The 25,696-nt window shown below is 61.5% G+C and overlaps 2 protein-coding genes across 4 annotated transcripts; one reads left to right on the top strand and one right to left on the bottom strand.

Annotated features, from left to right (window-relative positions):
• Nucleotides 1–81: 81 nt before the first annotated feature.
• On the bottom strand, nucleotides 82–10,461 carry EXOC3L1 (exocyst complex component 3 like 1). 3 transcript variants are annotated; one of them, XM_062007747.1, is made up of 14 exons: nucleotides 10,324–10,461; nucleotides 8,944–9,096; nucleotides 8,125–8,285; nucleotides 6,935–7,154; nucleotides 5,576–6,233; nucleotides 5,300–5,417; nucleotides 4,998–5,123; nucleotides 4,794–4,894; nucleotides 4,348–4,458; nucleotides 4,101–4,230; nucleotides 2,872–2,994; nucleotides 2,458–2,613; nucleotides 1,585–1,709; nucleotides 82–1,131 (listed from the first exon to the last, which is right to left on the bottom strand). In XM_062007747.1, exons 1-14 carry the CDS (start codon nucleotides 10,364–10,366, stop codon nucleotides 945–947), a joined length of 2,412 nt encoding a protein of 803 aa, XP_061863731.1. In that variant the 5' UTR covers nucleotides 10,367–10,461; the 3' UTR covers nucleotides 82–944. The 3 variants fall into 3 exon arrangements, with proteins under 3 accessions (XP_061863731.1, XP_061863732.1, XP_061863733.1); XM_062007748.1 differs by lacking the exon at nucleotides 8,944–9,096; XM_062007749.1 differs by lacking the exon at nucleotides 1,585–1,709 and having other exon boundaries at nucleotides 1,055–1,131.
• A 1,122-nt stretch (nucleotides 10,462–11,583) lies between these two features.
• E2F4 (E2F transcription factor 4) lies at nucleotides 11,584–24,901 on the top strand. Its single transcript, XM_062007760.1, has 10 exons — nucleotides 11,584–11,751; nucleotides 13,876–13,985; nucleotides 14,421–14,582; nucleotides 14,993–15,036; nucleotides 18,441–18,502; nucleotides 18,852–19,137; nucleotides 20,779–20,964; nucleotides 22,391–22,438; nucleotides 24,425–24,469; nucleotides 24,779–24,901. The coding sequence occupies exons 1-10, from the start codon at nucleotides 11,599–11,601 to the stop codon at nucleotides 24,892–24,894; spliced, it is 1,212 nt and encodes a 403-aa protein (XP_061863744.1). The 5' UTR covers nucleotides 11,584–11,598; the 3' UTR covers nucleotides 24,895–24,901.
• The last annotated feature ends 795 nt before the right edge of the window (nucleotides 24,902–25,696 follow it).

The raw sequence follows: 25,696 nt of genomic DNA on the forward strand, positions 1-25,696 counted from the left end.
GGCAGAGAGGAGCCCCAGGGAGGCCCTCTGTGTGCCACCCACATGCCCTGGTCCCTGGGAAGCAGAGCCTGGATGCTGTGGGTGATTGCAGAGCCTTTATTTCTGGCAGTGGTGCCAGGCAAGGACAGCAGGATCTGGCCCAACCCAAAGCAGGAGCGTAGCAGAGCATGGAGGTCTCCCAGAGCTGGGCACAAGGGGACAGACTTTGCTCCTCATCTTTCACGTGGCACCTGGGCTGGAGATGCCCAAGGGCTGGAGTGCAGCAGGGGATGGAGGAAGAGCCAGTGCCTGGGCTGGTGCTGATGGTCATGGAGGAACTTGGGAGAGGAGGATGCTCAGTCCATCAGCACGTCCCTGCTGTCCACGGGGCTGGAGAGTCCCAGCCTCCAGTCCTGCCCCAGCTGCCAGAGCAGCCGAGGCCAGGGGCTGGGCAGGTCAGCAGGAGCTCAGAGCTGTCCCTGCTGACAGGGCTGATGGCAGTGAGACCCCCTGTGCCCTCCCCTGCAGCCACGAGGAGCCAGAGGAGCAGCTCTTCCCCCATCCATGCAGGGCCCAGGCTTGGTGGAGCAGCAGCACCAGACCTCTGAGCTGAGCCAGACCAGAGGAAGACCTCCCATGGCTCAAACCCTCCTGTGAGCTGGAGTGTAGCCAGGCTCCACTGCCTGGGAGCTGGGGCACTAAGGGGCTGCATGGGCAGGACATGCTGGCTCTGGGGACTTGGGGAGACCCAGATGCCTCTGCAGAGACACAGACTCACCCCAGCTGCAGCCTCCTGCCCTTCGCTCTGCGGCTCCTCCTTTGCCTGCCAGCCAGGAGCATCCCTGGCAGCTGCCTCAGCGGGGTAACAACAGGGCTGATGCTTTTCCTTCTGCCCCAGCTGTCCCAGGACTGGTGCTTGCAGGGGCCAGGCTGTCCCAGAGGCAGGCCCACGCCGTGGCTGGGGCTCAGGCACACTTGCCCTTGCGAAGGCAGAAGGGCAGCTCCGGCGCGGGCACCAGGATGGTGCTGAAGATGGGTCTGTAGCCCTGGGGCAGGACCTGGGGGTGCTGAGCCATCATCTCCAGCACCATGTGCCTCACTTCCTTGGAGACATCACCTCGAAGGTCCAGCAAGGTGGAGATGTGCTCGTCACTGGGCAGAGGGCGAGAGGTGAGCACCAGAGCTACAGCCCCCAAACCTGCCCACCCTGGGGGAGCTGAGCTGAGGCCAGAGCACAGCTGGGACCTGGCACCAGCCAAACCTTAACATATGCTCCAAAATAAGCCTACACCAGCCTGTGGGTTTGGTTTTGACCACATTCCCTGGGTTTGGGCTGATTCTGGTAGTTCAATTCAGTGATTGGTGATCTCTCACCCTTGCTTTGGCCACCACACACCGGTGGGTGAGTGCCAGGGCAGGACTGCAGGTCCCTGTACTTCTTTGCCCTTATGGCTTTGCAAAACCCCCTCAAATGGTGAGGAGGTGGGGGGATTGAGGCCAGGTTTGTGCCTGCTCTGCAGCCTAACCTCGCAGGGTCTGGCCCCAGCAGGGTCCTGGCTGCCCATGGCAGGCTCAGCCTCCCCCACCCCGCAGCAGGGTCCCTACCTGACATCGGGGTACTTGGTGCTGAAGCCCAGCACCTCCAGGCTCAGCAGTGCTGGGTCTTTGAGGCAGAGCAGCTCCCTCAGAGCAAACACGGCCTCCAGGCTCTGCTGGCTGCGCTCCAGGCCCTGCCAGGGACAGGGGCTGTGGGTGAGACCTGGCAGAGCCCTCGGGGCCCCTCACTGCCCCCCTCAGCTTGTCCCACCCCTCAGGGCTGTGCAGCCTCAGCAGCCCCCAGTCACTGACAATCAGTTTTGGGTTGGAAAAGCCCCTGAAGCTGCTGCAGTCCCAGCCCTGCCCTCACCCTGCCCAGCCCAGCACTGACCCACAGCCCTCAGCACCTCAGCTCCAGGGCTTTGGGATCCCTCCAGGGCTGGGCACTGCCCCAGCTCCCTGGGCAGCCTGGCACAGGGGCTCACACCCCTCTCAGGGAAACAGTTCTGCCTCAGCTCCAACCTCAGCCTGCCCTGGGGCAACCTGAGCCCCTTTCCTCTTGTCCTGTCATTACTGGGGAGCAGAGCCTGACCCCCAGCTCCCTGCAGCCTCCTGTCAGGGAGTGTCAGAGAGGGCTCCTGCCTCCCCTCAGCCTCTTCTCCAGCCTCAACACCCCCATTCCCTCAGCCCCTCCCCAGCCCCTTGTGCTCCAGCCCCTTCCCCAGCTCCAGTGCCCAGTGATGTGGTCCAATCCACCCAGTTCCTCTCATCTTTGCCTCACAAGTGCCCAAGTGCAACAGCCCCATTTTGTGTGTGCACCCACCCCATCTGCTGCTGGGGGCGATGGCCTTGAGCCCTGAGCTCCTTTGCAGCAGCCTGGCTGTGCAAATGCTCCCAGTGCTGACCCAGCCCTGGCTCCCCCTGCACACACACAGCTCTCACCAGGCCACAGAAGAGCTCCTGGAGCTGTGTGGCATCCTGCAGCAGGCGCTCACCGAGCTGAGCCCGCTCCTCCTCGCTCTTGCACACCATCTTCTTCTGCATCAGTGCCCTCAGGTACTGGCTGGCCACCAGCAGCTCGCTCTCTGCCAGCAGGACCTGGGCAGGGAGAGCTGTCAGCAACAGGCTGCCCTGTGGCCCAGGGAAAGGGGTGGCTTGGGGACAACCTGCTGGGAAGCCCCCTGGCCAGAGGGACAGAGGAAGCAGCTGAATTTGGGGGAAGCCTTGCACAATCTCTGCGTGAGGGCTCTACAGCAAAGCCAGCAGCGCCTGCAACCCCCTGCACAGCACCCAGCTGCCCAACCTCCCTGCCCTACAGACAAGCAGCCATCAAAGAGACCCCCCCAGCAGTGGTACCGTGAAGACAGGTTTCCTGACGTGGGAGAAGTCCTTTGTGTACTTGTCAATCACCTCACACATGCTGCTGACCAGCTGCGACCCCGAGAGCCACTTGCGGGAGGGCAGCTGCAGGCAGAGGGGCTGGAAGGGACAGAGCATCAGAGATCCCAGAGGGGTGGAGGCTGGAAGGGCCCTGCAGAGCTGCTGCAGCCCCTGCCCCTACTCCAGCAGCTTCCCCTGGCTCAGGGGAACGTGTCCAGGTGGGGTTGGAAACCTCCTGAGCAGGAGCCTCCACACCCTCCCTGGGCAGCCTGGGCCAGGGCTCCCTCAGCTCAGCACCAAAGGGGCTTCTCCTCGTGTTTAAGTGGAATTTGCTGTCCTTGCCTGTCTTCCTGCCTGCACACACACTCTCTGCTTGCTTTCATGCTGCCTGCAAGTGTTTGACCCTTTGGCTGCTCCTTTGTTTTCATGGCATTCAAGCCCTAAATAGCAATGACTCCAGGCTTTGGGTCCAGGCTCCAGGAAAGCTAAATTTGACTGGGCTGGCAGGAAACACCTGGGGCAGTCACACATGGGCTTGTATCCTCCTCAGGGACACTGCCTCTCTCCTCTTGGTGTTCTGCCATGAAACAGCTGTAAATAGGAGCCTGAGGCAGTCTGGGGAGGGTTGTGGCTCCTGCTCTGTCAGTGCTTTGGGGGCACAAAGCATCTGCCCCCGAAATATGGGGCAGCCCTGGCTGGTTACAGATAGTTGCAGGTAGAGGCACAGGGAACTGCTGGAGAGAGGTCAGGGCAGGGACAGCAAGGTGCTGAGGGGCTGGAACATGTGTGTGAGGAGGAAAGGCTGCAGCCCTGGGGCTGTTGAGCCTGGGGAAGAGAAGCCTGAGCTCAGGGGCACCTCAGCAGTGCTGAGAAATGCCTCAAGGGTGGGTGTCAGGAGGATGGGGATGGGCTTTGCTCTGTGGTGCCCAGGGACAGCACAAGGAGCAATGGGCACAGGAACACAAACAGTTCCACTTAAAAACAAGGAAAAACATCTTTACTGTAAGGATGATGTGAGGGAGCCCTGGCCCAGGCTGCCCAGGGAGGGTGTGGAGGCTCCTTCTCAGGAGGTTTCCAACCCCAGCTGGACACATTCCTGTGCCCCCTGAGCCAGGGGAAGCTGCTGAGCAGGGGCTGGGGCTGCAGCAGCTCTGCAGGGCCCTCCCAGCCCTGACTGTTCTGGGATTCTGTGAGTGATTCTGTACCTGCAGGTCCAGGAGCAGCTCCTCCAGCAGCAGCTGACAAGCTTTCTTCTGTGTCCTGTCCAGAGCAGCCTGGAGGGATGCGGGGACTTCCCTGCGGGCAGAGTCGGGGTGCAGGGAGGAGACAGAGGAGCTGGGGGAGAGAGGAGGGAGGGGACAGGTAAGCTGAGAGGCACGGTGGAATCACCAACCCGAGCACGTGGCTTCCTTGGGGGTGGTGGGGTTGCTACAAGACCCTGGTGCATGTTACCTGAGAGCCAGGTTGTTGTTGAGCATGGCCAGCAGGTAGGACACGTAGTACTTGGGGATGCTTCGGTCCTTCTGGTGCTCCTTCCCGCACTGCACCAGGGCCTCCCGCACGCTGTGACACACAGAGTCACCAGGGCAGCTGCTGCAAGGGCCTGGGGGGCTCCTGGGGCACCCCCACAACCTCCCCAGCCCTGGGCCTCCTCTGGGGCAGGGTGGGACAGCGGGACCCATGCTGGGGTCCCTGAGGAGAGCGAGGCTGGGTGCTGCTGGAGAGGCACCCAGCCACGAGCTGATGGGCACAAGGGCTCAATGGGCACCCCCACGGGGAAATGGGATGCTGGGCACTCTGGGACCTGGATGAGCACATCTCAACTATCAGCCTGTGGTGCTCAGCCCTGGGGCCTGGGGTCAGTGAGGGTGGGCAGAGGCAGGAGGGGCTCCACTGACCGGCCCAGAAACGCTTCCAGCTCCTCCAAGGCCATGTTGTAGACTTTCTGCTGCAGAGAGTCGGTGATCAAGGAAGCCACCTGGATATTCTCATTCAGCATCTGCCAGGGGACAGTGGAGGTGAGTCAGTGGGAGGCTGCAGGCCACGGCCACCTTTCCTGGGTGCTCTCAGCACAGCCCTGCCCCACGGTGCTGGGGACTCACCTGCATGACAATGACAGGCAGGGCTGACTGGAAGAAGCCCTGGTGATCAGTCTCGGGTTCTTCTTCCCTGAACCACTCCTTGAACTCCACCTCCAGGGTTCTCTGCATCCACTCGAGCACGCTGGCCTGAGGGACGGGCATCCACCATGCTCAGCCCAAGAGGCCAGGGATCGGCTCCCTGCAGCGAGCCCCTCGCCTCAGCCCACGGGCTCGTGGCCTCCTGCCCCTGTCCCAGCAGGTGCTGGTGGCTCTGTGCTGCTCCATGTGTCCCCAGACCCACTGACACCGTCCCTCTCGCTCACCTTGACTTTCACCACGTATTTCCTCTCCGTCTGCTCCATGAGCTCAGGCGACAGCAAGGGACCCAGAGCAGAAACATCCACATCTGGGAGCAGGTCAGGGTGACCCATCATCTGCGGGCTGGAGGGCAGAGGTGGGAGAGGAATGGGAAGACCTGTGTCTCCCAGGAGGTTCCTGCCTCTGTTATCCCCAGGCAGCCACAACCACTGTCCCATCCCAGCCAGGTGCCAGCTGACACGCTGTCTCTCGGCAGCCTCCCCTGCCCGGCCGCTGCTGACCTGGGGTACACACGGAGCGCCCACTCCAGCAGGAGGAACAAGCCCTGCTTGTCCAGGTCCTCTCGGAGCATGTCCTGGAGGTGGCTGGCCAGGGCCTGGTGGTAGGTAGCAGTGCAGATGCTGAGGATGTTGTAGTGAGGAGGGACACACTGGACCATCAGCTCCTTCACCACGCACAGCTCCGCCACCACGTCCCTCTGCAGCGCCGCCAGGTGCCCGGCCAGCCCCGGCCCCTCCGCCTCTGGCGCTGCACCAAAGCGGCTCCCTGTGATGGTGGCCTGGAGGACGTGGTAGAACTTCTGCCTCCAGCCCTTTGGGCGGCCAGGGGGTAGGAAGGAAGCCTCCAGGAGCAGGCTGTCATCTATTTTCTCCTCCCTCTCGATGATCCTCACAGCGGTGACGAAGAGCACGGGGTCATCCCGCACCAGCCGCAGGCTGCTGCCCACGATGGCCCACAGCTGCTGGGCCAGGCTCTCATTGAGCTCCTGCAGGCCACTGAAATAGGAGAGCACGGTGGCCTGGGCACTGTGGAGCCCACGGAGGTGCAGCTGGGAGAGGATGTCGTCCCGGAGGTGTTCCACCATCATGAGCTCGGCGTGGGCCTCCAGCAAGCGCTGCCCGCGCAGCAGCTGCAGCGTGTGCGTGTAAACCTCGTGCACTGCGGGAGAGGGACGGGACACGCCGGGGCTGAGCGTCGGGAGGCAAGAGGGGGCCGGGGTGGCAGCGGGGTGAGAGCTGCAGGGCAGCAGGGAGGTGGGGAGGGGGAAGGGGCTGAGATCTGGGGCTCTGCGACCATCGTGCTGGAGGGGGCACCAGGGAGGCAGTGGCATCTCTGCCCACGGAGGCTTTGCAAGCCCAACAGGCAAAGCTCGAGGGACCTTGAGAAAGGTGACCTTAAAGAGTGATCTCTCTAGAAAAGAGGAGACTGAGGGGGGAGCTCATTGATGGTTACAAGGATCTCACTGGTGGGTGTCAGGAGGTTGGGGCAGCACTTGTTTCTGTTGTATCCAGTGCCAGGACAAGGGGTGATGGGATGAAGCTGAGACACAAACAGTTCCATTGGAAGATAAGGCAAAACTGTGTCAGTGTTGGGGTGAGGGAGCCCTGGCCCAGGCTGTCCAGGGAGGGTGTGGAGGCTCCTGCCTTGGAGGGCTTCAAACCCCACCTGGACACGTTCCTGTGTGACCTGATCTAGGTGGGAGCTGCTTCTGCAGGGCTTGGGCTGGATGAGCTCCAAAGGTCCCTTCCAACCCCTCCCATCGCATGACTCCATGATCCTATGAGCTGCTCTGGCTTTGCCACCCAGCCCTTTGCAGAGCCTCCCCAGTGCCTTCCAGCCCCAATCCGCCAGTGCCTTACCTGAGAAGAGCTGGGGCAGGACCTGGACGACCGAGGCCAGCTGCACGTGCTCTGCCATCAGCGCCCGCATGTGCCGCAGGCCCTGGCCCCGCTCTGCGCCTTCCAGCAGCGCCCAGCGCGCTGCCCCCAGCTCCTGGCACACGCTCTGCACCTCCCGCGCCGCCGACCGCAGCTGCTCCAGCCCCGCGCTCACCCCCTCCAGGTAGGACTGGACGGTGGACTGGGGAGCAGAAGAGGACAGAGGGGCAGTGGAGCAGCTCCCCAAGGCTGTGAGGCTCCCCCAGCCCTGCAAGGTCCCTCTTGCACATCCCCAGCCTGTGCCATCATGCCCACCCCTGGACCTTCTGCTGTGACCCCATCCCATCGTACCCAAGCACACCCAGCTCTGGGAAACCCGCTGCAGCAGCAGGAGTAGCTGATGTGGGGGTGGGGAGGGGACAGGTAACGGCTGATGTGCACAAGGTGGGAGTGGGGGGCATCCCTTTGGGGTCACCAAGGTGAGCAGGAACCAGCCATCTCTTTTCAGTTTGCTTCTGCAAGCCACAGGGCCCCCTCTGCCCCCCACGGCACAGGAACAGCACAAAGCTGTGCAAACCCTCCTCCCAAATGGCACATGTCCCTGCCCTGTGTCCCCACTGAGCTCCCAGCTCCTCCTGTCAAGAAGCACTTTCACTTTGTTGTGCTCTCTGAGGCTTAACACAAGTCCCCTCCTGGGCAATTCAGGTCTGCTCAGGTAGGAGGAACCATCTCCAAAGTGACCAGGAGAAGCCTGGGCTGCTCAGACTGATTGTGCCCTGAGGATAATTGCTCTCCAGCTTATCCAGAGCGGACCCTCAGCAGGGAGGTGTGCAGGGAGCCTGGACAGCCCTCGCTGGTGTGGGCAGAGATGGGAGCTTCTGTGGCAGGGCTGGGCTGAAGCCTTTTGCCTCCTCCCAGCCGTGGGGAAGGGGAGCCTTTGGTGCTGGGATGGGGCTCCCACACACGGCAGAGTGGTTGGGAGACTGTCTGAACGCTTCAGGCCCTGCCCAGGAGCGGGACAGGGGGTGGGGTGAGGAGCTTAATGGATCTCTTCCCCTCAAACCATGGCACTTCTCCAACCCCAGCAGCAGCCAAAGGAGATGATTTTGCCAGGAGCTGGTGCTCCAAGGCAGAGCAGGAGCCTGAGGCTGGGCTGGGAGGCAAACACCCACCTTGAGGCGGGACTGGATGGAGCGGTTCCGCTGCGTCTCCCGGCTGCGGTACTGCCCCAGCCCTTCCAGCTTCTCGGGCCGGTAAAACACCCCCGAAGCCCATTTCAGAGCAGCTCCTCTGGCCAGCTTCTCAGCCTTCTCTGCCTCTGGCCACTCCTCATCTGGGGACGAAGCCAGGGGTTAGCGAGCAGCACGCAGCCGGTCACGGCGCGGCAGGAAGGCTCCTGGGGCCTGAGGCAGGAAGCTGGCGGCCAGCGGCCTTCGGGCCTGTGGGAAACACGGCCTGTGCCAGCGGCCCCCGAGAGGTCAGGGCCAGCAGCCTCAGTGTGTCCCCAGGCACGGCCAGCAGAGTGGCTGTGGCACTGCCCTGAGGGGCTGTCACCCATCCCGTGCCAGGCTGAGTGTGTGTCCCCAGGCAAGGCCAGCATGGCAACTGTGGCACTGCCCTGAGGGGCTGTCCCCAGGCTGAGAGTGTGACCCCAAGCAGAGCCATCAGAGTGGCTGTGGCACTGCCCTGAGGGGCTGTCCCCAGGCTGAGTGTGTGTCCCCAGGCAAGGCCAGCATGGCGGCTGTGGCACTGCCCTGAGGGGCTGTCACCCATCCCATGCCAGGTTGAGTGTGTGTCCCCAAGCAGGGCCATCAGAGTGGCTGTGGCACTGCCCCGAGGGACTGTCCCCAGGCTGTGTGTCTCCAGGCAGGGCCATCACTGCAGCTGTGGCACTGCCCTGAGGGGCTGTCACCCATCCTGTGCCAGGCTGAGCCTGTGTCCCCAAGCACAGCATGGGGCAGTCTGAGGGGAAGGTGGAGTGGTGGTGGCACCTGGGCTGAAGCTCTGGCGGCGTGAGTCAGCAGGTGGCAGCTCTCCATGAAGCAGAGCCAGCTCCAGGCGAGGGTGGGAGGCTGCCGGGGTCCCAAAGGCAGCTATGGGGTGCCGCGGTGTCCGCCTTGGCCGCGCCAGCCCGGAGCGGTGGGCTGAGAAGCAGAGCAGTTATCACATGGCAGCTCCCAGCCCTGGATAAGCAGCCTCCTTGGCAGCCCCCTCCATGGCAGCCCCCAGCCCCGAGAAGCAGCCTCCTTGGCAGCCCCCTCCATGGCAGCCCCCAGCCCGGAGAAGCAGCCTCCTTGGCAGCCCCCAGCCCGGAGAAGCAGCCTCCATGGCAGCCCCCTCCATGGCAGCCCCCAGCCCCGAGAAGCAGCCTCCATGGCAGCCCCCTCCATGGCAGCCCCCAGCCCCGAGAAGCAGCCTCCATGGCAGCCCCCAGCCCCGAGAAGCCCCCTCCATGGCAGCCCCCAGCCCAGAGAAGCAGCCTCCATGGCAGCCCCCAGCCCCGAGAAGCCCCCTCCATGGCAGCCCCCAGCCCGGAGAAGCAGCCTCCATGGCAGCCCCCAGCCCAGAGAAGCAGCCTCCATGGCAGCCCCCTCCATGGCAGCCCCCAGCCCCGAGAAGCCCCCTCCATGGCAGCCCCCAGCCCGGAGAAGCAGCCTCCATGGCAGCCCCCAGCCCAGAGAAGCAGCCTCCATGGCAGCCCCCTCCATGGCAGCCCCCAGCCCCGAGAAGCCCCCTCCATGGCAGCCCCCAGCCCGGAGAAGCAGCCTCCATGGCAGCCTCCAGCCCAGAGAAGCACCCTCCATGGCAGCCCCCAGCCCGGAGAAGCACCCCCCATGGCAGCCCCCAGCCCCAGAGAAGCAGCCTCCATGGCAGCCCCCAGCCCCTGCTTTCATCGCCCGGTTCCCCCCGGCCCCATCCCCAGCGCCTTCCCGCAGCCCAGGGGCCGGCTCCCAGCGCCCAGCCGCGCACCGGGCTGACCGGGGGGGCTGCAGGGGGGCTGCAGGGGGTCTGCAGGGGGGCTGCAGGGGGGCTGCAGGGGGGGGCTGCAGGGGGTCCGCAGGGGGTCCGCAGGGGGGCTGCAGGGGGCTGCAGGGGGGTCTGCAGGGGGGTTGCAGGGGGGCTGCAGGGGGTCCGCAGGGGGGGCTGCAGGGGGGCTGCAGGGGGTCCGCAGGGGGGCTGCAGGGGGTCTGCAGGGGGGGCTGCAGGGGGGCAGCGCTGCCGAGCCAGGCTCCCACCCCCGCCGAGGGCACAGCGAGAAGAAGCCGTGCTGGGAGGGCGGCAGAAGGCAGGGGAGCCCCCCAGAACGCGCCGCAAGCAGTAGCGTCCCTCCCCCGCCCAGCTGCGGGGGGTTGCCCGCGGGGCCCCGTTACCTGCGGGGCCGGCGCTGCGCTCGCCCTCCGCAGCCGTGCCCATGTCCCGCGGGGCCGTGCCGGGCCGGGCCGTGCGGAGGAAGCCGGCGGCCGTTTCCTCCGGCGGCCGGGGCAGCCGCGCTCAGCGCTCCATTGTGTTCCCGCAGCCGCGCTCAGGACGTCAGGGACGGGGGGCGGAGGGGAGGGGAGGGGGCACACGGCGGAAGGCGGCCGCGGGCTGCCGCGGGGCCCGGGAGCGGACACCGGGCTCGGGAGCGGACACCGGGCTGTGCGTGTCCTCCCCGGTACCCCCGGCATCCCCCCGCCACGGGCACACGGGGACCCCCAGCACCGCCTCACCCGCAGCACACGGGGCCGGGGAGGGCGGACCGGTGCCCGGGGAGGGCAGAGGGATGCCCGGGGAGGGCAGAGGGATGGCCGGGGAGGGCAGAGGGATGCCCGGGGAGGACGGGTGTGTGCCCGGGGAGGACAGACGGATGCCTGAGGAAGGAACGTGGGTGTCTGGGAAGGACAGATTGATGCTCAGGGAGGGCACACTGGTACCCGGAGAGGACAGACGGGTGCCCGGAGAGGGCAGAGGGATGCCCGGGGAGGACGGGTGGTGCCCGAGGAGGGCAGATGGGTGACTGGAGAGGGCATACTGGTGCCTGAGGATGGACATGTGCCGGGGGAGGACAGACGGGTGCCTGAGGAAGGAACGTGGCTGTCTGGGAAGGACAGGTTGATGCCCGGGAAGGGCACACTGGTACCCGGGGAGGACAGACGGGTGCTTAGGGAACAGACGGGTGCCCGGGGAGGGCAGAGGGATGCCCGGGGAGGACGGGTGTGTGCCCGGGGAGGGCAGATGGGTGACTGGAGAGGCCATACTGGTGCCTGAGGATGGACATGTGCCGGGGGAGGACAGACGGGTGTCTACGGAGGACAGACCGATGCCCGGGGAGGGCACATGGGTACCCGCAGGGAACAGACGGCTGCCAGGGGACGCCACGCAGGTGCCCAGAGAGGACAGACGGCTGCCGGGGCAAGACGCGGCGGGTGCTTGGGGGGGACACGCTGGGGGTCAGCCGGCTCGGTGGGCGGGCGGCGGGAGGGCTGTGTCGCGGGCCGTGCCGGGCCGTGCCGTGCCGCGCCGGGCCGGGCCGGGCCGTGCCGTGCCGGGCCGTGCCCTGCCGTGCCGTGCCCTGCCGTGCCGCGCCGTCCCGCCCCGGAAGGTCCCGTGGTGCCCCGCGTCCTGGAAGCGGAAGAGCGGCGCGGGCCGGAGCCGGCGGCGGGCAGATGGCGGAGTGCGGGCCGCAGCTCCCCGGGGCCGGCGGCGGCAGCGGGGCCGCGGGCGCTCCGAGCCGCCACGAGAAGAGCCTGGGGCTGCTCACCACCAAGTTCGTGTCGCTGCTGCAGGAGGCCAAGGACGGCGTGCTCGACCTCAAGCTGGTGCGGGGGGCTGCGGGGGGTCGCGGGGCCGGGGCTGGGGCTGTCCGGGGCCGGGGGCTCGGCCGCCGCCTTCCCCCCGCCGCTCTCCCTGCGGCGGGCTCGGGGCGCTGTGTGCTCCCGCCGCAGCCCTCGGAGCGCATCGCGTTGGGGTCGGAAAAGCGCCGTGAGCCGCCGAGCCCGAGCCCTCGCCGTGAGCCCGCAGCGCGTTCTCGCCTCCTGTCGCCGCCGTCCCGCCCGGCCCCCGCTGGCATCACCGGACCCGGCCCTGGGGAGCCTCTGGGGGCTGCACAAGCAGATCCCTGCAGGAGCTGCTGCTCCGTGCTGGCATCACCGGACCCGGCCCTGGGGAGCCTCTGGGGGCTGCACAAGCAGATCCTGCAGGAGCTGCTGCTCCCCGCTGGCATCACCGGACCCGGCCCTGGGGAGCCTCTGGGGGCTGCACAAGCAGATCCCTGCAGGAGCTGCTGCTCCCCGCTGGCATCACCGGACCCGGCCCTGGGGAGCCTCTGGGGGCTGCAGAAGCAGATCCCTGCAGGAGCTGCTGCTCCGTGCTGGCATCACCGGACCCGGCCCTGGGGAGCCTCTGCGGGCTGCACAAGCAGATCCCTGCAGGAGCTGCTGCTCCCCGCTGGCATCACCGGGCCCGGCCCTGGGGAGCCTCTGGGGGCTGCACAAGCAGATCCCTGCAGGAGCTGCTGCTCCCCGCTGGCATCACCGGACCCGGCCCTGGGGAGCCTCTGGGGGCTGCACAAGCAGATCCCTGCAGGAGCTGCTGCTCCGCGCTGCGCCTGGCCCCCAGCACACAGCGGGACGTGGGCACAGCCAGCCCTGCCGCCGCTTGTCCCTGATGTGGGGAAGGGCATTTTGGGGGTCTTCACCCAGGGGATGTAACTGTGTCTTTTGTAGCACGTGCAGTGCTTAAACCTCAGGCTTTTCTGCTCCCTTGGTGGATACAGGGGGGTGTGTGCTCTGAGCCTGTGCAGGCAGCTGCAGGGCTGCAGCAGTCCCCTGGCTGCAAGCTTCCATCCTCCCCTGGCCCAAGTTGCCACTTTGGATTGGAGCAATGTTGTCCTGCTTAAAACCCACCCCCTTGTGTGTTTGTGTTGGTTGGCGTGGCTGGGGTAGTGTGGGGGCTGGGGAGGCTGGTGCACAGAGATGATGGTGTTGGTCTTGGCTGTGCCATGAGGTGCTGGTGCAGTCTGGTGTGCCCTGACACCTGAGGGGAGGAGGGAGTCCTGTGAGCAAGGCAGGGCAGGCCCAGGGCTGCTCAGGAGCTTGAAGCCATGCTTACTAGAATGGTGGGGTAGGGCCCTGCAGAGCTGCTGCAGCCCCAGCCCCTGCTCCAGCAGTTTCCCCTGGCTCAGGGGGCACAGGAACGTGTCCAGCTGGGGTTGGAAACCTCCTGAGAAGGAGCCTCCACACCCTCCCTGGGCAGCCTGGGCCAGGGCTCCCTCACCTCAGCACCAAAGGACTTGCTCCTTGTGTTCAGGTGGGACTTTTGTGTTGCAGCCTGTGCCCCTTACCCTCTGTCCTGGCACTACAGAAACCATTGTCTCTCCATCCTCCTCACACCCACCCTTTAGGTACTTAGAAGTGCTGAGGAGCCTTTTCTAGGCTAAAGAGCCTTTCCACATAAGATGTTCAGAAGTCCCTTGCAGCCATGCCTGCTCTCCTGCCTTGCAGCCACCCTCACTCTGCTCCCAGCACCCTGTCTTTCAGCCAGAGGAATCTCTTGCAGATGCTCTGTCAGGTGGCATCAGCTCAGATTTAGAGGAGACTTTTTGAACCTCACCTGCCCTGACCTTGCCAGCCCCACACAGCCCTGCCTCCCTCTCCCCCTCTCTCTTAGCCTGAAGGAGCAGTGAATTTTCAGGCTGCTAATTAGCCTTTTGTGCTGAGGAAGGGAGGTTTTTGACCCCACTGGGAGCGGGATGGTTGGAAACTGGTTTGTGCTCAGCAGGGAGGTGACAGGGCAAGGAAAGCAGCAAAGGCTCAGTGGCTTCTCCTTAACAACCTTGAGGATGTGGCTTTGCCTCCTGAGGTGTTGGCACTTGCTGGGTGTGAGGGGAAGAGTTGGCCAGGAGGGGCTGTGAGCTGGGGGCTGAGCATCTCCCCTCTTTGCAGGCTGCAGACACCTTGGCTGTGAGGCAGAAGCGACGCATCTACGACATCACCAACGTCCTGGAGGGCATTGGGCTGATCGAAAAGAAATCCAAGAACAGCATCCAGTGGAAGTGAGTGGCAAGAGAAAGGCCTAAACCCTTCTTGGAGTTACTTGGAGCAAGGCTCCTGCGTGCTCTGGCTGTGCTTGTGCTTCCCCCAGCAGCTGGGCTGTGGTGATGGTGGTAAGGAGGAAAGCTGAAGCCTTCCAGCTGGAGATGAGCTGTGGTGTGTCTTTGACAGCAGGGCTGTTGTTTTGGTGCAAGCTGAGTGTTTGTGGTGCCTTCAGGCTAGGAAAGATGCCTTCCTGGCACTGCAGATGGGAGAGGAGCTCTGCCAGGGGATGTAGGAAGAGGGCAGTGGGGATCTAGAGCTGGCCCACGTGAGGCTGTGGGTAATTTGGCTTCGATGGATGCCAGGGGAAGCAACAGCCCACTCCCCTGAGAGCTTGGGGCTGCTCTGGGTGCTCTCAGAGGCTGATGCATGTCTCTCCTTCTCACTTTGCCCAGAGGGGTGGGTCCTGGCTGCAACACCCGTGAAATAGCTCACAAACTGATCGAACTGAAGGCAGACATAGAGGACCTGGAGCAGCGGGAGCAGGAGCTGGAGCAGCAGAAGATGTGGGTTCAGCAGAGCATCAGGAACGTGACAGAAGATGTGCAGAACAGTCGATATCCTTTGTGGCACCTGGTTATCCTGTCTCTGTGTTTGCTTGCTGGGCTACAAAGCAGAGAGCTGAGGGGTGAGATGGTGCTGCCCTGCTCAGGGCAGAGGTGGGGGGTGGTGAGTGTTGTGGCTGTGAAGGGCCAGGAGGCAGTGCCTGGGGTAACTGGCTTGGGAAACAGCTCTGTAGGTGGAGCACAGCTTCTCCTCTGGCTTTTTGAAGTGAGAAAAGCACTTCTCAGGTGCCACTTTCTAGAGTGCAAAGCTGCTCCTGTGGCTCTCCTGCCTTGGGATGTCACAGCTCTGACAAGTAAGTGACCTGCAGACCACATCAGAGCCCTCCAGCAGCCAGGGAGGCACCTTTGAGCTCTCTCTCTGTGCACAGCCAGCTGCAGCCTTTTCCCTTAACCTTGGAAACATTAGCTTATGTGACACATGAAGATATCTGCAAGTGCTTCACAGGTGAGGAAATGGTGTCTGCAGCCCTGTCAGTCTGTCCCAGCTGCTCTCCTTCCTCCAGGCAGGAGAAGGCAGCAGACCCTGGGCTGTCCAACGGCGTCAGGTTGAATGTGGTGTGAGCTCTGGTGCCAGCCTGGGTTTGTGTGGCACTGAGCTGTAGCTTTCTTGGCACAGTCAGAGGAGGCAGGCAGTTGCTTTTACTTGTGTTTAAAGGAACATAGCTGCCAGTCCCAAGGAAATGGCTTGGCTGGGTGTCACTTGTGTGTGTTACATTAGAAGCCCTTGATGCCTTGGGTGAGCAATGATCCAGTAATAGGAAGACAAGTTTCTTGGATAGGAGGAATCTAGATGTAAGCAGGAAAGAAGTAATGAAAAGTGTCCTCTCATGTGCCATCATGCCCTCTGCCAACAAGAATGCCAGGGGGAGGTAGTGCAGAGCAGGGCAGAAGGGAAGGCACTGCTTGCTGTGACCTCCCTCCCTCATGTGCTGCCTTCCCAGAGCTGTGAGCAGCCCTGTAGTCTGTTCCCTGGGGGGGCAAAAAGTGCAGAACCCCCTCCAGGAGTGACTGTTTCTCTGTTGCTGATGGTCAGGAGAGCTGTAGACCCCAGGTGCCCATTGGGCATGGTGCAGTGGGGCAGCCTGTGGCACGTGCCCTGCTCTGGCTGGAGCTGTGAGCCACGGTGCCAGTGCACGCCAGGCCTCTCCTCACCCCTGGCAGCTCTACCCAGAGCCCTGCTTCAGCTCTCCCCTCCTCTTTTCCCAAGCTCTCTTTGTTTCCCCCTGCACTTCCTCAGCTCTTTCCCTCTTTGTGTGCTTCCCTTCTTCCCCAGCCTTTGTACCACCAAGTTCTCGCTGGTAACTTCTGCGTCACCCCACACACAACCCTCACACACACACACACACTTTACTTTGCTGCCTGGTGTGATTTCAGCCAGTGAGGGTGATTGCAGCAGGGGTTGTTTTCAGCCTGGCAGTGCTTGGGGGCAGGTAAGCAGTGACAGTCTGGAGGGCTTTGCTGGAGGCCAGCAGGCAGCTCACCGCTTGGCTGAGCAGATGCTTTGCATGTCATTGCACCTGCCTGTGCCAAACTGCTTTGTGTCTGCAGGCAGCCCTCACCAGAGGCTGCAGAGGGCAGATCTGGATTCCCTCTAGAACAAAAGCTTGCTCCATGCTTTTCCACTCCCTCTTCCTGTGTGAATATGGCATTGTTTTTACCCCTCTCCCAAGGGGAAGGTTCTTTATTGGGCCTGGAGTGTTCTGGAGCAGTGGTGCAGGCTGGATTTTAGCTCTTGCTGTGGCTGATTTGACTGCTGTTGAATCTGCTTCCCCAAAGTGGGGTTGAGCTTGAAGGTTCCAAGGCTTGGACTTGTGTCAGATGTGAATTCATCATTTAGATCAATTAAAAACCCCAAGATAAGTAGGGATGTGTTCCTCTGTGTGGGCTGGGAGATAGAATTGCCCCATCAGGTGCTGTGGTGCATTGTGCAGGGTCAGAAGGGAGGTGGGAACACACTGCTTTGGGGTGTAGCCAGCAAGGGAGCTAGAAATGCAGCACCTGTAATTGAAACCAACAGGTCTTAAAGCTCAAACTCATGTCCTTGGGCTTTGTTGTGCCTTTTCAATGCCTCTTCACGTTTCTCTCAGTGCAGGTTTGTTAAAGGGATCTCATCCTACTGACACCCTGATGCTTTTCACTCCTGTGCCTTTTGCTGCTCTGACCTTTGGTGGCCTGCCTCACATTAAAGGATGTGCTGTGCTGCTGCTCACTCTCTCTTGCTGCATCTTCTCTGTTCATGATCAAGTGAAGCCTGGTGCAGAGCAGCAGTGAGATGGGACTGCAACCCCCCACTAAAGCTTCAGTGTTCCAAGTGAAAGCCCTGAGCTGCTGGGTCTGAACACACCAGGTGTTCACAGTGCTGCTGACTTGGCTGCTCATGTTTCTCTAAGCCCAGACATGGGGCTGGGACCTGTGTGTTATTAGGGGTGCAGGTCTTGGGGGGCTGCAGGGCTTGAAAAGGGAAGATGCTGCCAGCTCAGCTTCCATCCCTACGTGTGCTTGGCCCTGGGCAGGGCCTGATACAGCCAACACCAGGCAGCTCTCACCAGTCATGATGGGGAGATCATGGAGTTTGGGTTGTTAAAGCCCCTGAAGCTGCTGCAGTCCCAGCCCTGGCCTCACCCTGCCCAGCCCAGCACTGACCCACAGCCCTCAGCACCTCAGCTCCAGGGCTCTGGGATTCCTTCAGGGCTGGGCACTGCCCCAGCTCCCTGGGCAGCCTGGCACAGGGGCTCACACCCCTCTCAGGGAAACAGTTCTGTCTCAGCTCCAGCCTCAACCTCCCCTGGGGCAACCTGAGCCCCTTTCCTCTTGTCCTGTCATTACTGGGGAGCAGAGCCTGACTCCCAGCTCCCTGCAGCCTCCTGGCAGGGAGTGTCAGAGAGTGCTCCTGGCTGCCCTCAGCCTCCTCTTCTCCAGGCTCAACACCCCCATTCCCTCAGCCCCTGCCCAGCCCCTTGTGCTCCAGCCCCTTCCCCAGCTCTGTGCCCGGCTCTGGCCACGCTGCAGCCCCTCAGTGTCCCTGTGGCAGTGAGTGAGGGGCCCAGCACTGACACAGCCCTGGAGCTGCAGCCCCTCAGTGTCCCTGTGGCAGTGAGTGAGGGGCCCAGCACTGAGCACAGCCCTGGAGCTGCAGCCCCTCAGTGTCCCTGTGGCAGTGAGTGAGGGGCCCAGGACTGACACAGCCCTGGAGCTGCAGCCCCTCAGTGTCCCTGTGGCAGTGAGTGAGGGGCCCAGCACTGACAGCCCTGGAGCTGCAGCCCCTCAGTGTCCCTGTGGCAGTGAGTGAGGGGCCCAGCACTGACACAGCCCTGCAGCTGCAGCCCCTCAGTGTCCCTGTGGCAGTGAGTGAGGGGCCCAGCACTGACACAGCCCTGGAGCTGCAGGTTGGTTTGGGTGTTGGTGCTCCATGGCTGTTGGCAGTCTGCCTCCTGAGCCCACTTTGATGCCATCTGCACTGGCAGTGCAGCTCTTTGGGCTCTGTGCTCTTTTGTTTATCAAACAGCTTGTGGCAACAGGATGAATGATCTTTCCCTTAGCATTCACATCATCTAGGGAGTGAATTTAAGCCAGCCCTTCTGAGGGGGACAGAACAGTTTGGTCCTGTTAAGGATGCTGCTGAAGAACTGTAGAGTGGCTTTGGGAGAAGCTTCACAGGCTGTTTGTTCTCAGGGCAGCTGCACACTGGGAGCTGGATGACGTGGTGCTTTGCAGCTCAGCTGGGTGCCAGTGGCCATCCCCCATGGGAAGGAGCCAGGACACTGGGGGGCTATGAGGAGGGGCTCTTTGTCAGTGCCAAATTGGCATCACAACACTTTGTGCCCACTGAGTATTGCTCTGGTTTCACAGGAGACACCCTCCTTGCCATTCGAGCCCCCTCAGGGACACGTCTGGAGGTGCCCATCCCTGAGGTGAGTGATGATCCCTGGCCAGAGTGTGTGTGTGTGTCTCTGTGTGTGTGTCAGGGGTGGTGACAGGATTCACCAGGCTGGGAGCTGGCAGTCAGAGCTTTGATGGAGGCAGAGGAACCAGCAGCCCAAGCTCCAGACATGAGGTAACTGCCAGGAAGCTGTTGTTTGGAAGGCTGTGGGTGATTAATTGCAGAGGCAGCAGGGGAGAGGATAATCCTGGGAGCCAGGGGAGTTGTGTGTGGAGCCTTTCTGATCTGTCTGGCCACTGTGTCTTACCTCTGGGGAATTCCTGCTCTGTTTGCAGGGGGCATTTAATATGTGGCTGTGTTTTGCTTCTGCCTTTTCCCAGGGCTTAAATGGGCAGAAGAAATACCAGATCCATCTGAAGAGCAACAGTGGTCCCATTGATGTTCTCTTAGTAAACAAAGATGCTTGGAGCTCCCCTCCTGTGGTACTCCCTGTCCCTCCCCCTGAAGATCTCATCCAGTGCCAGGCAGTTACACCCTCCAAACCACAGCTCCCACCACTCACCCACTTCCAGGAGGCATCAGTCCCCAGCAGCACCCAGCCCTCCACACCAACACCCACCAGCACCCAGGACCAGAGCCCTCTGGCCTGCAAAGCTGCCAGCACAGGTGAGAGGAGGCTGCAGGAGGGGTGCAGGGGTGCTGAGAGGGAGGGGAGAGGACCTGGCTGGGGCTGGCACTGCTGGTCAGGCAGCACTGGCAGCTCAAGGGGATGCCTCTGCCTCAGCTGCAGTGAGCTTTGGCTTTTGTCCTGAGTGGGACTGGCTGTGTTCATGGAGTAAGACACTTGGCTGGAGGGGTGGTGGCAGCCCTTGGGAGCAGTGGTGGGGCAGAGATGGATCAACAGGAGGTTGTAATGGAGTCTTTTTGAGTCTGGAGTTCAGCTTTCCACCCAAAATACTCAACATCACGTTGGCTGAGGCTTTGGCCAGCTCAAGTTTGGAAGCCCCCAGCAGTGGAGATCCCCACACTCCTTGGTGAGCTTTTCCAGGGCTGCAGCACCCCCCTCTCAGTGAATTCTTTTGCCCTGGTGTTTGGACCCTCTCAGCTGCATCTCATGCCTGTTGGGCATCATTTGGCACCCCAGAGAAGTTCTTCACCTTTGTGGCTGCCTTTCAGGTAGCTGCAAGCTGCTGTTAGATGGCACTCAGGCTTCTCTTTGCCAGACTGAGCAAACCCAGCTCCCTCCACCCCTCCTCGTGGGCCTCACGTGCCACACACCCCTGGCCAACTTGGTAGCTCTCAGCTGCATCTTGTCCACACTTTTCTTGAGCTGGGGGGGAACAACCCCCTGCAGCAGCACAGGCTGGGGGTGACCTGCTGGGGAGCAGCTCTGCAGAGAGAGACCTGGGAGTGCTGGGTGATAATAAACTAGACATGAGCATCAATGTGCTCTTGTGGGCAAGAAGCCAATGGCAGCCTGGGGGTAGCAAGAGTGTGGGCAGCAGGTCAAGGGAGGTTCTGTTCCCCTCTGCTCTGCCCTGCTGAGGCCTCATCTGGAGCCCTGTGTCCAGTTCTGGGCTCCCCAGCTCCAGAGGGACAGGGAACTGCTGGAGAGAGGCCAGGGCAGGGACAGCAAGATGATCAGGGGACTGGAGCATCTTCCTTCTAAGGAAAGGCTGTGGGACCTGGGGCTGTTCAGTCTGGAGAAGAGACTGAGGGGGGAGCTCATTAATAGTTACAAGTATCTCACTGGTGGGTGTCAGGAGGTTGGGACATCCCTTGTTTCTGTTGTATCCAGTGACAGGACAAGGGGTGATGGGATGAAGCTGGAAAACAACAAGTTCCATTGAAACACAAGGAAAAACTGTGTCAGTGTGAGCTGATGGAGCAGTGGAACAAGCTGCCCAGGGAGGGTGTGGAGGCTCCTTCCTTGGAGGGCTTCAAACCCCACCTGGACACGTTCCTGTGTGACCTGATCTAGGTGGGAGCTGCTTCTGCAAGGGGGTTGGATTGGATGAGCTGTAAAGGTCCCCTCCAGCCCTCCAGCACTGTGTGATTCTAAGGAGGCTGGCCAAAGCCAGACACAGGACTCCACAGTGCAGCCTCAGCCCCAGGCAGGCAGACAGTAACTTCCCTCAGTGTGCTGCTGTAGCTTTGCTGCCTGCCTTGTGTCAGTTGCTGTGGGATCCATGCTCTTGGCTGCTGAGCAGCCTGGTTGAGAGCAAGAAGCCTCCTCCCCATGCAGCTGTGTGTGCTTGACTGGCACTGCTGGAGCTGCCATTGCCTTGTGTGTGTGTCTCTTTACAGAGTGCAGCATCCCATCAGCAGAGCCCAGGAGCAGCGCTGAGCTGGAGCCCCTGGGCAGCACCACAGGAGCAGTGGGTGCTGGGCTGGACACACAGCCCCTCCAGTCCTCTGCCTCCCTGGACAGCAGCTCTGGGCTGCCCAGCCCCTCTGCCTCCTTCCAGCCCATCAAACCTGAGCCCACGGGAAGTGAGTATGCACCCTCAGCCCCATGCTGCTCCTTGGGGGCTGCAGGGCCTGGAGGAAGGAGCTCTGCACTTCTGTCAGGCAGACTGAAGGAGCAGCTCCCTGGGAGGGGGTTGGGGACCTTCATCTCCGTGGGAGGGGGCTGGGGGACCTTCATCTCCCTGGGAGGGGGTTGAGGAACCTGCATCTCCCTGGGAGAGAGCTGGGGGACCTGCATCTCCCTGGGAGGGTGCTGAGGGACCTGCATCTCCCTGGTAGAGAGCTGAGGGACCTGCATCTCCCTGGTAGAGAGCTGAGGGACCTGGATCTCCCTGGAAGGGTGGTGAGGGACCTGCATCCCCCTGGAAGGGTGGTGAGGGACCTGCATCTCCCTGGGAGGGAGCTGGGGATCTGCAACTCCCTGGGAGGGTGCTGAGGGACCTGCATCTCCCTGGGAGGGTGCTGAGGGACCTGCATCTCCCTGGGAGAGAGCTGGGGGACCTGCATCTCCCTGGGAGGAGGCTGGGGAACCTGCATCTCTCTGGGAAGGGATTAGGGAACCTTCCTCTCCCTGGGAGGCGGTTGAGGAACCTGTATCTCCCTGGGAGGGAGCTGGGGGACCTGCATCTCCCTGGGAGAGAGCTGGGGACCTGCATCTCCCTGTGAGGGTGCTGAGGGACCTTCATCTCCCTGGGAGGGGGTTGGGGAACCTGCATCTTCCTGGGAGCTGGAGCTGGGGGACCTGCATCTCCCTGGGAGAGTGCTGAGGGACCTGCATCTCCCTGGGAGGGTGCTGAGGGACCTACATCTCCCTGGGAGGGTGCTGAGGGACCTACATCTCCCTGGGAGGAGGCTGGGGAACCTGCATCTCTCTGGGAAGGGATTAGGGAACCTTCCTCTCCCTGGGAGGGGGCTGAGGAACCTGCATCTCCCTGGGAGAGAGCTGGGGGACCTGCATCTCCCTGGGAGGAGATTGGGGAACCTGCATCTCCCTGGGAGAGAGCTGAGGGACCTGGATCTCCCTGGGAGGGGGTTGGGGGACCTGCATCTCCCTGGGAGGGAGCTGAGGGACCTGCATCTCCCTGGGAGGATGCTGAGGGACCTTCATCTCCCTGCACCCATGCCCCCCATCCTGCACCCATACCCTGGTCCTGCACCCATACCCTGGCCCTGCACCCATGCCCTCATACTGCACAAGATCAATGCAGGTGGTGCAGGGAAGTCAGCACCAGGCTCTCACATTCATGTCCCCTGGGGCTCCTGCAGGTTGATTGTAAAGCAGCTGAGCTGAGTGTTTTCTTGCTTATCATTTCAGCAGAGATGGGGTGTGGGAGCAGCATTTCTGGATGGTGCAGGGTGATTGTGGGTGTGTAAGGAGGACAGTTTTGCTGCAGAGCATTTCAGGCTCCTGGTGTGATGATGCAACCCATTTGGTTTGTTGTCTTTGCAGTACTGGAACTTCCCAAAGAGCTGTCAGAGATGTTTGATCCAACAAGAGGTACGTTCACTCCCTGCCCACAGTGGTGTTCAGCCTGAGCCCCAGCCCCAGGGAGCAGTTGGTTGGGATCCCAGGGGAGGATCTGGGGGGAGCTTTGGGGCCCTTTCAAACCTGCTGCATGTCAGGAGTCCCAAGACATTGTGATTCTGAGTGGGGAAACTCAGCTCCTTCCATTGTGCTGCACCCAGCTGAGTTTCACACAGGGAGAAGGCTCCCACCAGCAAGTGACTCAGCTGAGGGCTTTTCCCAAAGGGGAACCAGGAGGAGTTTGGTGATTCAATGTTGTTCTGAGCAGCCCCATGAGCAGAGCACTGGTGTCCCCAGCCCAGGGGGTTCAGCAGCCTTTGAAGAGTTTGCTCATAGTGTGCAGACAAGGGCTTGCCTGTCCCAGGCCAACACTCCTGTCCATGCTCCACATGCTCCTCCTTCAACTTACCTGCACCATGTAACATTAGAACCCCCTCTTGGTCATGTTTCAGCTGAAGTCCCCCTCAGTTTGGTGGTTTTGGAGCTGTAGGGAAGGGGATGCTGTGACCCATGAGTTCTGCCTCTGCCCAAGGAATGGCTGTGTGTTGCTGCCTAATGATGGGGCAGACTCAGGGCCAAGGAGAAGTGAAGGAAGGAATTTAGTCTAACATAAGCCTAAAGTGAGTCTTGGTAATGACTGAGCACATCTGCAGAGTAAACTTGGCTTTGCAATGTGAGACATAAAGTGCTGTGAGGGGCCCAGGCACTGTGGTGTGGCCATGAAGCCAAACTGGCCATGGACACTGTTCAGAAGGAGAGGTTTGCTGCCTGTGGTTTATGGGGTTAGAGGGGGCAAGAGGGAGATCCAGGAGTGAAGGACAAAGCAGCCAAGAGGTACTGAGGCAAAGCTGAGGTTGTCTTGGCACTGGCAGCTGCCTGGAGGCTGTGCCAGTCCAGCTGTGAGAGCCTGCACTTCTCCCTTAGTGCTCTGTGTTGAAATTACCTTTTCTGCCTGCTTTTGTCTCCCTTTTTTAAATGGATGCTTAATAACTGCTGCTTTTAACCTCTTCTCCTGGAACCCTCCCCTAGATTTCAACACACACACATACACACCCCCTGTCCTGGTCTAAGAGTGTGGCTTCTGTGTGTAATTGCTCTGGATTGAAGCTGCTGCCAGTCCTTAGTCCCTTGGTGTTGAAGCTCTCTCATCTCATGGCACTGAATCAGGCAGGTAGGTTCCTGTCCTCTAGGAAAAAGCCTGCTGTGGGTCAGTGCCATGCACAAACAGGCTGCTCTGAGTCTCTCTTGTGGAAGCTGCTTTCAAGTGTGGGTGGTTATCTCACCAGCCCAGCCAGGCTGAGGGAGATCTGGGCTTGGGGAAGTCAGAGGTGTTCAGAAAGTTGTTTTCAAACACTCAGCTTCTTAAAGAAAAGAGGTTGGCTTGCAGGGGCTTTGCCTGCTTGTGTCTCTGCCCTTCACATGCCTCGTGGGCCTCCTAGCCAAAGGGAACAGTGCTGGAGGAAGGAATTGACTTCTCAGAGAGAAATGAGGGTCTTTTGTGGCTTGGTGTGGGCAGCAGAGAGGAGAGCAGTGTGTGTGGCCTGGTCAGGAAGGGCAGACAGAGCTCAGGCAGTCAATCTTCCAGGGGCTGCTGCTGGATTAGCCCCAGTACAGCCATGGGGTAAAGGGAGCAAGTTCAAGGGCCAGAGGACACGAATCTGGAGGCAACTGGAGGCTCCTGAGTCCTCCTGCCCCTGGAACAGCTCTCAGTGAAGTTGGTGGGTGATTGAGGACTGTCTCACACTGGCCTGTGGTTGAGCTGAAGCAGGGGGAAACCTCCTGCAGAGGCTTTTGACGTAGCTCCTGCTGTCTGACAGCATTTCCCTTTGCCTGTGGCAGGAGGCTCAGGCCTCCCTGTGCTCCCAGCACACGCTGTGCCTGAGCCAGGGCAGGGGTAACGGGGTGAGGAACAGCACAGGAGCACAGTGTGTTGCTTAACCAGGCTCATCTCTTCCCCAGAATGTATGAACTCTGAGCTGCTGGAGGAGCTGATGTCGTCTGAAGGTGAGTCTTTGGGTCTCCCCTCGTGGTGTGGCCTTCCTGGGGGCACTGAGACTCAACCCAACTGGCAGACTGGAGACTCACCCTCATCTTTTCTGGCCTCTGGACACAGACCATGTTCTCCCTGTCCTGCCAGGCCCTGAGGGAGCTGTGAGGACCAGCTGTGTCTGTGCCACATCACCAGGCTGATTGGAAGGAACCCCACAGCCTGTTCCCATAGCAGGGCCTCCTCAGGCTCTGGACTCAGTGCCTGTTGGCAGCTCTTGGCTCTGTGGGGCCGTTGTAACCAACCCAGGGCTTCTCTCCCTGCAGTGTTTGCTCCTTTGCTTCGCCTCTCCCCTCCCCCTGGAGACCACGACTACATCTATAACCTGGATGAGAGCGAAGGCGTCTGCGACCTCTTTGACGTGCCCGTGCTCAACCTCTGACGCCTCAGCCCCGAGCCTCTGAGCCAGCACAGACTGCTCTGGAACTCCTTGGGAAGTGGTTTGGATTCCTTTTGTGCTAGAGCTCGAGGAGTGAGCACTTCAGAGCTGTGGACTCACAACCAAGAGCCCTGTAGCTTCTCCCTCTTCCTCCGTGGCACGTTGCAGAAGCGTCCCTGCGTCTCTCTCTCTGTCTCTGCTGGATCCTGGGCCTCTCATGGAAGGGGCTGTGTTTTCAGTGTTCCCACTTGACCCATAGAGTTGTTTTCCCCACGTGCCTCTCCCTCAGATCTGCATGCCTTGGTTTGTCCTGCACTCCCAGAGGCACTTTGCACCTCCCTGGCTGCAGCTGCTGCGAGGAGCCCCGACGCTTTCAAGCTTGGCTGGATGATCTCAACGTGAGCTCAGGATGGGGGGGAGTTAGATCTCTGAATGACAACAAGCAAAAGGGGGCTGAGGGGAAAGAAAACCAACCCCAAAGGCACCAAAGTGTCCATTTGGGGACACTTTGTCCAGACCAAGCTGAGAGGAAAAAGCACTTTTGTAGCCAGCTGTGCCTCGGTGTCCCTGGAGCACCCAGGAGCAGCTCCCTGCTTGTGTGGCAGCAGCAACGTTGCTTCTGCTGCTGCCTGAGCCCAGGGGCTCCATCCAGCTCCTCCTCCAGCCCCTGTGCTGTTTCTGCAGAGCTAAAGAGGTGCCAGTGTGGCTTCTTGACGGCTTTATGTGTTGTTTTGCCTGAGTGAAGAGATGCTTGGAAGGATCAGACTGCTCCAGCTGGTGCCTGCAGTGTACCCAGGGTACAGCA

This window comes from Colius striatus, chromosome 14 (genome assembly GCF_028858725.1).
Source record: "Colius striatus isolate bColStr4 chromosome 14, bColStr4.1.hap1, whole genome shotgun sequence".
Lineage (NCBI taxonomy): Eukaryota > Metazoa > Chordata > Aves > Coliiformes > Coliidae > Colius > Colius striatus.

Coding starts and splice junctions, on each gene's coding strand:
- E2F4 (XM_062007760.1), top strand. CDS start 11,599: ATGGCGGAGTGCGGGCCGCAGCTCCCCGGGGCCGGCGGCGGCAGCGGG. Junction 18,503..18,851: donor TGGAGGTGCCCATCCCTGAG/GTGAGTGATGAT, acceptor GCCTTTTCCCAG/GGCTTAAATGGGCAGAAGAA. Junction 20,965..22,390: donor CAAACCTGAGCCCACGGGAA/GTGAGTATGCAC, acceptor TTGTCTTTGCAG/TACTGGAACTTCCCAAAGAG.
- EXOC3L1 (XM_062007747.1), bottom strand. CDS start 10,366: ATGGGCACGGCTGCGGAGGGCGAGCGCAGCGCCGGCCCCGCAG. Junction 5,418..5,575: donor GCGCTCCGTGTGTACCCCAG/GTCAGCAGCGGC, acceptor TCTGCCCTCCAG/CCCGCAGATGATGGGTCACC. Junction 4,231..4,347: donor AACAACAACCTGGCTCTCAG/GTAACATGCACC, acceptor TCTCTCCCCCAG/CTCCTCTGTCTCCTCCCTGC.